Source organism: Solanum stenotomum, chromosome 5 (genome assembly GCF_019186545.1).
Source record: "Solanum stenotomum isolate F172 chromosome 5, ASM1918654v1, whole genome shotgun sequence".
Lineage (NCBI taxonomy): Eukaryota > Viridiplantae > Streptophyta > Magnoliopsida > Solanales > Solanaceae > Solanum > Solanum stenotomum.
Genome location: NC_064286.1, coordinates 55,155,025 through 55,167,602, shown reverse-complemented (window position 1 = coordinate 55,167,602; position 12,578 = coordinate 55,155,025). Strand labels below are relative to the sequence as shown.

Genomic DNA, 12,578 nt, shown 5'->3' with positions numbered 1-12,578 from the left:
AAATAATCAATGCAATCATCAGAAAATTTCCAATTCAAGTCTCTTTAATTTTTGTCTTTCAATTTCAAGTGTATTTCTGGTTCTGCAGTTATTTTTCTATAATTTCCTATATGGTATTAGAGCAGTACTAATTTCCTACATCAATGGATACTAATACTGCTGTGACCTCATCAACTACTCGATCCTCATCAATGGACTCCATAGCCTCTACTATCTTTCACCCATCAGATTCACCTGGACTGTCACTTGTAAATTTCATCTTTGAAGGAAAGGGTTATGGGGGCTGGAGAAGATCCATCCTTATTGCCCTGTCAGCTAAAATTAAGCTGGGCTTCATTGATGGAAGTTGCAAGCCTCCAGTTGCTGGTTCACCTGATCTTCAACTCTGGAACAGAAGTATTGACATAGTGACCTCTTGGTTACTCAACTCCCTTTCTAAGGACATTGCTAATAGTGTCATCTAATAAACATCAACACATGCCCTTTGGAAGGATCTTGAAGACAGGTTTGGCCAGCCCAATGGGGCCAAACTCTATCGCCTGCAAAAGTAATGAAGTGATTTAGTTCAAGCAAGAAATGACATAGCAGGGCATTATACTAAACTCAAGGGCCTATGGGATGAACTGGATATCTTAAATACCAAAACCTGTTGTTCTTATGCTTGTACTTGTAAGGGAAAAGAGTGTCTCAACCAAATCTTCGCAGGATGAGAGGCTCATTCAATTGGTTTGAATGAAGCTTACTATCCTGCAAAAAGTAACATTCTGATGATAAACCCTCTTCCAACCGTGACTCAGTGAGTCTAGCTTATTCTCTGATCATACAAGATGAACAACAAAGGGAATGCCATTCACTCACATTTTTCAGGAAGTTCTACTTCCTACCTAGCTCCTACTACGGAATCAATGATTACAAGGTTAAGAAGTCTAAATTTGGTTTGTTCTCATTGTAAGAAAACTGGACATACAGTGGATAAATGCTATAAAATTATTAGGTTTCCATCAGACTTCAAATTTATTAATCTAGGAAGGAGCAAGGTAATGTGAGAAGCAATAGAGTTTTTGGGATTCAAGAGGAGGTTGGTGAGTCTACATTGGAGGCCAACACAGGTACAAATCAGCTAACCATGGATTAATTCTCTCAGCTTCTACAGTTACTTCACCAGGTTAATACAATGAAACTGAGACTGCACCTTCAGATGTTCATGCCAATTCTGCTGGTAAAAATTTCTCTGTTTCTTATCCTATTTCTATTAGATTTACTCACTGGATTTTAGATTCAGGGGTATCAGAACATCTTTCTTCTGATTCAAGCTTGTTTATCAATCTTAAACCTCTCCCTTCCTCTGTTTATGTGAACTTGTCTGATTCTACTAAAGTACAAGCCACTCACATAGGAAGTGCTGCTTTATTTCCAGACCTAATTGTTCATAAGGTTCTTTATATACCTTATTTTAGGAATAATCTTTTGTCTATTCACAAACTTTGCGTTCAACTTCAATGTCTCATAATCTTTTCTTCCACTAATTGTTTCTTGCATGGCCCTTTCATGAAGAGGCCTCTGTCTCTTGGTGATGTCAAAGAAGGGATATATCAACTTTAATTTTCCAGTCAACTTTCCAAGAAAAGAGTCCAGCATATAGCCTTGTCTGCTCAGACTCCTAGTTTAATTTCTTTTTCAAATTCTGTAGTAATCCAAAAGGATTCTGATGTAAAACTATGGCACCACAGATTAGGTCATTTGCCCATAACTGCAATGAAATATATCAAATCTTTTGCTTTCAATTCTATACCAAATTGTTATTATGATATTTGTCCTCTTGCTAGACAATCTAAACTTCCTTTTCCTACAAGTGAAATCAAATCTAATTCCATTTTTGAACTCATTCATGTTGACACATGGAGACCTTGCAAATCACCTACTTACAATGGTTTTAAGTATTTCCTAACTATTATTGATAACTTCAGTAGAGCTACACGTACTTATTTACTCAAAACTAATGCCAATGTTTTCTTTATGTTCAAGTATTTTTTAACTATGGTTGAAAGATTGTTTGATTGTAAAGTCAAATTCATAAGGACTGATAATGCTTCAGAATTAGGAAAAAACTTCACCACTTCTGAATTTTTCAATTCCAAAGGAATTATTCATCAAACCTCTGGTGTAGCTACACCACAACACAATGGGGTGGTGGAGAGAAAATATAGGCATCTCTTGGAAACTTCCAGATCATTACTCTTTCAGTCTGGTTTTCCTATATCTTATTGGGGAGAGTGTGTTTTAACAACTACTTTCCTTATCAATAGATTTCCCTCAAGAGTCCTAAATGGTGTCACTCCTTATGAAATACTCAATAGTTAGCCACCTATTTACACATACCTCAGAAACTTTGGTTGCCTTTGTTATGCTTCATTAATTTTGTATCTTAGTATTAGGTTGTAGAGAATTATTATTGAGACTTAGAATATTTTCAGTTTTTTAGTTCTTAAGAGTTTTTTGGGAGACATTGTTCTTGAGCTTGAAGATTTGAAGACTTCCAACTCCAACAAATTGGAAGTCGGTATCCAAGAATCTTCACTCTAGACTCGTTTGAAGTGAATAAAAATCATACCAGTTGATGTTATTTCGATTTGGTATCATTTTCTTCCCTTTCTCTATGTACCCCAATTCTTGGGGTGTGATTTAGTAAATATGGGTTAAATTTCCTGTTGGGTATTGCTTATTGTTAGTCTATTTGTTGTTTAAATGTGATTTCGTTTAGTAGTCGTGTTTGAACTTATTGGAATTGCAGTTGCAAATACGATTTCATCTTAGTGTTATTGGCTTGCTCGAGAGAGAGGTTTTAAAACTAAGACTACTAAATCAATAGCCAGTGGTTATTGGGTCGTCGTGGGTTTAGCTCGAGAGAGTGAATCCTAGGTCTTCTCCCACACATTCAGCTTGAGAGATTGAATGGGCTAAAGCAGAGGTTGCACTTAAATGCTACAACTCGGAGTTCGAGAGAAGCCGAGTTAATTCGGGGTAAGTTGCTCGAGAGAGAATTTACCCCATTAAAGTCTAGCTTAGTTACAAATATTCAATGATTTACTATCAATAACATTTACCTAATAGTATATTTTATCCCATATTCCTATCACATCCCAAGAATCCCGTCTCCCTATCTCGCATCTTTATATTTTTGCTATTTTTGTCATTACTTGAATACAAACCCCCCATTGATAATTGACATTCGTGTCAACCCTTTAGATTTAGTATGTTTTTAATCATTAAAGTTTATAGCTATGATTGATTAAAAGTTGATTTTACTTTTCTATTAATTCTTGCAACCACTCCCTTCGGACTCTACCCCAACTCATTCGGTTGGGCTATATTACTATTGTACAATCGTAGACACTTGAATTGGAAGTTCTGTCTTGATTACACAAACATCAGCCATTTGAAACTGCACCACAACTAGAATCTAAGAACTCTTTAAGATCGGATCCTCTTGAGCCTACTCGACAATCTACTAGAGTATCTCCTACTCCAAATTGATATGTCTTTTCCTTTGCTTTATCCAACATTTTTTGTTTCAACATGTTACTCGATAGCTTCCAAGCATGAATGTTTGCAGAAAGCAATGGAGGAAGAAATTTTGGCTCTTAAAGAAAATAACACATATAGGACATTGTTTCATGTCCTTCAAATGTCCCCAAATTGGATGTAAATGGATTATTTCATTCAAATTGTATCCAATGAAACCCTTGATCGGTACAAAGTTTGATTAGTTGTTCATGGTAACAAATATGAGTATTGTTTGGACTATGAGGAGACTTTTGCACCCATAGCAAATGACTACAGTGCGAACTATTATTACCATTGCTACTTCAGAAATTTGCCATTTTTATCAAATGGATGTCAAAAAATACTTTTATCCATGGTGATCATAAAGAATATATTTATATGAAACCTCCACCATTTTGTTCCCATCACCTAAATCTTTATATGTCCTTGTATGACAAGTTTTGTCTACTTTTCTACACAGTTTTCTTTTGAGCTGAATAAATATCACTTTTTTTTTTGGGAAAGCATCTAATGGTTGTATTTTTTTGTGTATGTAGATGAAATTATTATACACGAACCGATTTTTCATTAATCAAGCCTTCAACAATAGCTTAAAAAGTTTTTTTATATGAAAGATCTTACTACTATTACATAGTTTGAGGGTTTGGAAGTTCAAAATGATGCTTCAAGTGTGTTTCTAAATCAACACAAATATACTCAAGATATGAATTGTTTTGATAGTCTTCAAGATTCTTCCTCCGTAGATACTCCCTTGGAATTGAATGCAATATATCATAGTGAGGAAGTTGATTTTCTTCCTGATCTAACTCAGTCTAGAACCAAGTTTCAGCCAAGAGCTTTGGCTTGTGCTTTTTTGGGCTATCCACCTCGACAAAAGGGATATAAACTCCTGATCCTAGAAACCAAGAAGATCATTGTTTCAAGGGATGTTAAATTCATTGAGTATATTTTTCCCTTCAAGACTATTCATAATCCTTCCACTTATCCTATCTTTATGGCTCCTGATCAATATTTTCCCTCATCTACATGGCCCATCCTTCCTAATCAATCTTCACCAGTACAATCAACTTAGCCTAATGATGACTCATCTTCTTTATAATCATCTCCCTCTTTTATTTCTCATGGTTCTATCATGCCTTGTGTTCCTCCTACTGTAACACCTATCAGGCAGTCCACTAGGCCTCATAAGAAGCCTGGATATCTATCAGACTACATTTGTAATGCAGTATATCTCACTGATCTTGCTCAGTCATATTTTACCTCTTCAATTGAACCTCCTATATACCCTTTCTCTACCTAATCAGCATACCCTTAACAGTACTTTAAATATTACTGAACCTACCAATTTTGCATAGGCTGCAATGCACCCTAGCTGGCAGCAGGCAATGGCATCTGAATTTGCAGCCTTAGAGGCTAATAAGACTTGGGAAGTAATTGTTTTAAGTAAGGATAAGAAGGCCCTAAATTATAAGTGGGTCTACAAAGTAAAGCAAAGGTCAGATGGGTCCTTGGAAATGTTGAAGGCACGTTTAGTTGTAAGAGGTGATATTCAGAGAGAAGGGGTAGAATTTCATGAGACTTTCTCTCTCGTCGTTAAAATGACCACCATTAGGTGCATTTTAACCATTTCTATGAAGAAAGGTTGGCGTATTTCTCAGTTGGATGTTAATAATGCATTTTTGCATGGTGATTTTCAAGAAGTATTCATGAGGTTTCCTCTTGGTATGACTGGTCCAAGTCCTCATCATGAGTGCAAACTTAATAAGTCTTTGTATGGCGTGAGGCAAGCCTCACGCCAGTGGTATGCTAAGCTCACTTCAGCCCTGGACTATAAAGGTTTTTCATCTTCACTAAATGATTATTTTTTGTTTGTTAAGAAGGATGGTCCTTTTATCTGAATAGTTGCAGTATATGTAGATGATATCATTTTGACAGGAAACAACTCCAATGAACTTGACAAGCTTAAGTCTTTCCTCGATAATGATTTTAAGATAAGCTTAAGATTCTCAAAGAACCACATGGACTGATTATAATTCAGCAGAAGTATACTATGGAACTTCTATCTGAATGTGATTGTTCACATCATCTTCCAGTTGCTTCTTCACCATTCGATCCTACAGTCAAGTTGTCTTCAACTTTAGGCGAACCATTGCTTGATGCTACTTCATACAAAAGGTTAATAGGTAAGTTAAATTACCTGACTCATAGTCGGCCTGATATATGTTTTGTGGTCCAGCATATATCCCAGTTTATGCAAGAGCCTCGTACTCCTCATTTCATTGCAGCCCTTCGAGTACTTCGCTATTTGAAGATTAATCCTGCTCAAGGTCTACTCATATATCGGGAGATTCTTCTCTACAATTAGTTGCTTATTGCGATGCAGATTGGGGTTCTTATTTGGACACTCGCAGATCTGTTAGTGGTTATTTTGTAACTCTTGGAGGCTCTCCCATTTCATGGAAGTCTAAGAAACAACTCTCCGTCTCTCTGTCTTTAGCAGAAGTTGAATATCGTTCTATGCGGTGGGTTGTAGGTGAGCTGACTTGGCTCAATAGACTTTTTCTTAATCTTGGTTATCCACCGGAGATTCCCATTCCTGTTCATTCTGATAGTCAATCAGCAATTCACATTGCCCGAAACCCCATCTTTCATGAGAGAACCAAGCATGTGGAGCTCGACTGCCATTTTATCAGGCAACAATTCCTTTCTGGTCTCATTTCACTCTCTTATGTACCAGCCTCCTCCCAGCTTGCCGATCTTTTTACTAAGGCACTATTTGGACCTTCTCATCACACCATTCTTCCCAAGTTGGGTCTCTCTGCACTGCCCTCCAACTTAGGGGTGGGGTGTTGAAAATGGTGTTTCGTCGATCTCACAAAAGAACAAAGAATTGGAGAAGATGAATTCTAAAGAAATGAGGGAAACATTTCAAATGTTAGGGAAACATTCTGATGAAATATTTTTTCCCTCTTCTGTTAGCAATGGACACCTGTCCTCTCAGGCCCCACAAATTAATGTGTGTTGGAACTCATCTCAGCCATCAAATCAGATGCAATCACAACCCTTGATCACAAACTTGGATACTTGGAATATGGTTAGAGTTTGTTAAGCAAAACCCAATAGAGATAGCACACATGTACATAATATTTTGTATTTTTGATTTACTTTACTGTGTAAATACAGTTATAAATACATCATCAAATAATCAATGCAATCATCAGAAAATTTCCAATTCAAGTCTCTTTAAATTCCGTCTTTCAATTTCAAGTGTATTTCTGATTTCTGCATTTATTTTTCTAAACCATAGAGAAGAAGAGAAGATATAACTTATACAACTTAATTATTAATTTCGTAATCTATTTATCGAAACAAATTGGAAGATATTCAATCTACTTATTAAATATGAAAAGGAATTTGTTCATTCAAAACATTATCTTGATTAACTCGCCAAATGAATACAACAAGATCCAATTTCTTGGAAAATTAACTTATCATAGGCTACAAATGAATAAAAATCACAACTACAATTGCAAATAACCAAATTCTTGAAACACACTTGATTTCACTAGCAACATTAGTTCACTTTCCTGCAGTCGACACGAATCTGGCCTTGATTTCCAGTCAATAGTTTGATATTACCCATCTTAATCATAGACTTAGCAAAATCTTTCAATAAAGTCCTTAGGTTCGTACTATAGGTTTTAACAAGCTCATCAGACTCTCCTCCACTAAAGAGTGCTTGATCGGAATGCAAAAGCCCTTTCTTGGAAACCAAGTTACTGAAATATTTAGAGTCGAAAAGAGCAGATGTAGGATCAAGGGAAGCAAGATTGGAATCACCACCACTACGCGGACAATTTGCTTGACGTTGACTTGCAAAGGTGGAGTCGATGTTGTTAATCTCATTGTAGATGCGATTCCTAAAGGTGGAACATTGAGCAAACCCTAGAGTGTGGGCACCGGAGAGTGCAACGAGGTCTTCCTCATCCAAACCTTGCTTCTTAAAGTTGTCGATAAGTGCAGGTAAGTCCATCAACGGTGTTGGAATGTCATTATTAGCAGTAGTTCTACTTGCTGTAGTCGAATCCCTTCTTCCTAGTTCCACTTCCCATGTTGGTCCATGTAACTGTGTCAATAATGTAACAAAATATTACTTCACTAAATTAACTTTAGCTTATACTCCTATATTTATTAGTGGAATAAATGAGTAATACGCACCGCAACTACGGAGTCACGAGCTGCAACAGCCAAGATGTCCGCACAAGATACAACTGGACGTCCACATACTCTATCAACCTCCGATTTAATTCTATCGATCACCTCAAATCCTCTAGCAGAATTGTTATTAGGACGAGCAGTCTTTTCACTGTCAATAGTAGCCGTTTGATCAAGAAGAATGGAAGCGTCACAACCCTGCATTTATTACAATAATAATTAGTAACAACATCTCAAGCAATTACCAAACATATTAACTAGGTAGGAGAGAAAGAAATTAAACTGACGTTAACGAAACAATCATGAAAATGTAATCGTAGCAAAGAGGCGCCCATTCGCCTCTCTTGGCTGACTGCATCCTCAACAACCCTTCTAATGGTTGGTAAAGCTTGGGGACAAATATCATCATAGAAATCATCTGATAAATCCGAAAAAGCGATGTTTGCTAGACAAAACATGACTAACACATGAAGAAACACCAAGCTATAACTTGAAGCCATTTTGTATATAGAGAGTCCTCTATGAAGTTGTACACTTGTTTGTTGTGTTTATGAGTTTGTGATGATGAAACTAAAATGAAGGCTGTATTTATAGGTAAAAAATAATGTTGACTATAGTTACACGACAATGGTTGTAGGTTTAGCAACTCTCACAAGAATGAGCAACACTTTTGACAATTTCTAACAAGACAGTTTTTAATTTTCTAGTACGTTGAAATATTACATGCATGAAAAGTTCGGACATAGAAATTGATAATCAATTATTACAAATTTGAGTGGGTCGTCGGTATTATAATTAAAAAACTATCAAATATCAATTTTGACTTGGCAAATAAACCGTACTAATTACGAAGTATTTACTATCAACTATATATGATATGATATTGTTTGAACAAAAATGTACTCAATTAATAGTTTGGTCCAAAGATGTTTTTATTGTTATTTAATGAATCAAAAATGCTATTTTTAAATTAATATATTATTTATTTTCTTTTTAAATACATTCTTTTCCTAATGATTATATTTTTTTAATTACAAAAATGCTTATCCAACTTCAATCGGTAAAGATAAAGAAAAAAAATATTTTATATTTTCTTAAAAAAATTGGCGTTACCTAAAAATGGAAATTGATGATGGGATTGTAATGATCTTATATATATGACCTATTAAAAATTTAGATGGAGTTATTCTATTGTAATATATTGTTAAAATGAGATTAAGAAGATGAGAAAATTATTTCCTACTTATTTATTAGTTAAAGTGAATATTAAAAAAAATCATAAATGGTTCTTTAAAAGTAATATTATTATTAGGAATAAAATGTTTTTTTAAAAGCTACTATAATTATCCGAAAAAGACATATTTGATCCATTAAGTAATAATAGGGATATATTTTAGACCAAATTATTTGCATTAGGGACATTTTTGGACCAAATTATTGACGGCAACTAGGGGTGTGCAAAAACCGAACCGATAAAAGTGTTATTGATTTACTGTTATTGGGGTATTGGGTTAACGGTTTTTAAATGGTTTTATTAAAAAAATTTATTGGGTTATCGATTTGGTATTGGTTTTTAATATTGGGTTATTGGGTAAATCGATAACCCATTAAGACTAGTAATTTACTACTTTTACTTGTACATAAATATCATATATTAATCTCAATATCTTACTAGTTACTGTCTTTGTCCTTTAGCCTTCAATTCACACTTCACAATGACTTTGAGTTCACAATTTCACATTATACAAAACGTTAAAATCTAAAGTAAGAACCCTACTCTTCTTAATTTCTCTTTGTGTTACACTTGTATAGTTCTTTTCATGTTTGTTATTATTGTTTCTATTTTATGAGCATTTGTAAAGTTACATTATTGTAGTTTCGCATCAAATTTATTAGGAAAATCATATATTTGTTTTATAAGTATTTTCTTATTGGTTAAACCGAAAACCGAACCGTTAAGGACCAAAACCGATAAACCGATAAAAAATATCTTATTGGTTTAACATATTTAAAAACCAAAAACCGATAAACCGAACCAATAATATATAAAATCGAACCGAACCGACCAATGCACACCCCTAACGGCAACTACATTTTCTAAGAAAAACTAGTAACTAAGATATTATTATTCAATTTCACATAATATAAGGACATTTGTGACCATTCTCCGTTAATAATATTATAAGTAAGTACCCACTCCAATTTGGCGAAACATATAAAATATAGAAAGACGAATAACAACTCAACGTGGACTATATCTACCAAAAAAATCTCATGTCAACGTTAAAAATAATTACCATGCAAATAATTTAGTTATAATGAGGGTAACCAATAACTATCATTGATGATAATGGTCTTTATTAGTTCATTAAAGAATAGAGTGGATACTTGTCATTGGTCTAATTAATTATTGGCTCATTCATTAATCATTATTTATATGGTACGTTAATTCAATATCAATCAATTAATGGGCATGACCATAACGAGTCTCACACGGAAAAATCTATTAAACAAAATATTGATGAAGAGAAGATATTTGATCAGTAGATCAACAACTATGTTTGAATAATACGTTTTATGTCTCTTTTAATTTGTTTATACTGATTTTGTAGAATGATATTTGTATTAATTGAACTTGGTTATAATGTAGCAAAACTATCTCCTCAACAAAAGGAATTTTTTAATCTTTAAATAAAATATTGTATAATTCCATTTGTATTTGTAGGATCTAGAAAATCAAGAGATAGTTTATCACTTAATTTCTAATCACCCTTCTTATTAACTATAGTTATTTCTCAAAGTATTGAATTTATTATATTCAAAATGTGATATAATAAAATTATCATTCTGTTTATCCTTCTAATTAAAGAGGTATTCCAAATCAATACGGACAAGTAAAACGGAGGAAGGGAGTAGTTGCTATCTTAATTTATGAGAATACAATCTACTTCCTTAGAGTTGGTGTTAGGATATGATTCAGGTGCTACTTCTATGATATTGAAGGTTAAATTAGTCCACCAGGCCTATAATATTATCAATTTGCTTAGTGCTCATTATTGAAAAAAATACAATAATAAAAAAACAAGAAATTTTTTTGTTAAAAGCTAGCAAATTAATGTGGCGATTATCCAATAGTTAAATTGTCAAAGTTGAGGTTTGCAAGTAATTAATATATTAACTTGAGAGTAGTTAATTTTATTCATGTTAGAACGAGTTCTATAATATGTGGCTATATCCGGTTGAGATAAAAGTAAGTCCCAACTAGCACGAAGATTTATATCACATAGTTATAGGTGTGACTATAAAAAGGAGTAAAACCGAAACAGAAATGATCCAAGAATTTTCATCTGGCTTGAAATTTGACATTCATTTTTTAAGCCACAATTGTTGCCTGCATCAGTGGCAAATTTAGAGCCAAAAAATATGGCACTGGCACCCGTGGTCTCATCGTAAAATTAGATATTTTATATATTTATTTTCTAAGATTTGTATAATATTATATTTTGGCACCCGTACTACAAGAAGTCTAAATGGTCCACATGATTTAATGTTGAGCTTTTGACCTTGAGGATTAAGGATCAATTTCCACTTCAATACATTTTACTTGGTGCACCCTTGTTCGAAAAATCCTAAATTCGCCTATGCCTGCAATCATTGATCATCTACAACTAGTGTTGTGCTCTTACATTGTTGATAACACGGCTGATGGCTCTATTTTCTCTACCGGATGCACCTGTATGAAGCCGAATGGCGTCCAATGAGAAGGTGTGTAAGGTGGATAGAAAGGGTTAGTTACCATATGCAGAGGCGAATACAAAATTTTAAGAAAACGGGTGCACCATTGCTAAAGATAAGATCAAAAAATTTATAATAACAATAACTAAGCGAGCAAAACTAAAAAATTACATTACCACAAAAAATATTATCAGTTTACAATTGTACTCGAGGAGACTTCATATTTTGAAAACGATCTATAATAACAGCATTACGTACATTTTCAAATATCTTCCGCTCTATCTTACAAACTAAACAACCATTAACTTTTGATGATTTCATATTATAAGTAAAGACCAGATTTTTTTTATGGAAACTCTAAAATTAAAGTGATATATTTAAAAAATTTATGATTTTGTTAGTTTGTTTATTAAAAAGAGAAATCGTAAACTAAAATTTTTTTTCCTTAAACTTTGACAATGATTATTTTTCTAGATTCTTGACTTGAAGTTGGAGACTTGGAGTTCTTTGTGTGAAAAATAAAAGGCAAATTTAAAGAGAGAAGATAAAATATTTCTGGAACTTGGGATCGAACTCGGGACCTTAGTGGTAAAATCAGGCCGTCAAACTAGTGAACCATCCAGCGACTTTGAGAATGGGTTCCACAAGTTTTTATTTAATATATTCTTTAATAATTATACAAGTAATATATCGAGTTTAGTCAGATGACCACGAGTTCCGGTGACCCAATTTTAATACATAAATTCGCCCCTGCCATGAAGTGTGTTACAAGGTTCGTTTGTACATATAAGGAGTACACATTTGGTATGAAGTAAAATATTTTATGAAAAATACTTTTCAATTTTCTTACGTTTGGTTGACTTAAATGTTTTGAAAAATATTTTCCAAATCAACTTATTTTTCTCAAATTTAAGGAAAATTGCTTTCCTCCAAAATTTAAAACAAATATTTTTCGAACTCTCCTCCAACCTCAAATTTAATTTTATTTTTAAATTTTTCAAATTTTGAAAACATCATTTCTTTTAAACCTCATTCCTACACCGACCCTTCTACCGATCCCCCCC

General features: G+C 33.7%; 1 protein-coding gene across 1 annotated transcript; it reads right to left on the bottom strand.

The window, feature by feature from the left end:
• Positions 1-7,006: 7,006 nt before the first annotated feature.
• On the bottom strand, positions 7,007-8,279 carry LOC125865275 (peroxidase 2-like). Its single transcript, XM_049545483.1, has 3 exons — positions 8,067-8,279; positions 7,783-7,977; positions 7,007-7,690 (listed from the first exon to the last, which is right to left on the bottom strand). Exons 1-3 carry the CDS (start codon positions 8,277-8,279, stop codon positions 7,139-7,141), a joined length of 960 nt encoding a protein of 319 aa, XP_049401440.1. The 3' UTR covers positions 7,007-7,138.
• Between the last annotated feature and the right edge of the window lie 4,299 nt (positions 8,280-12,578).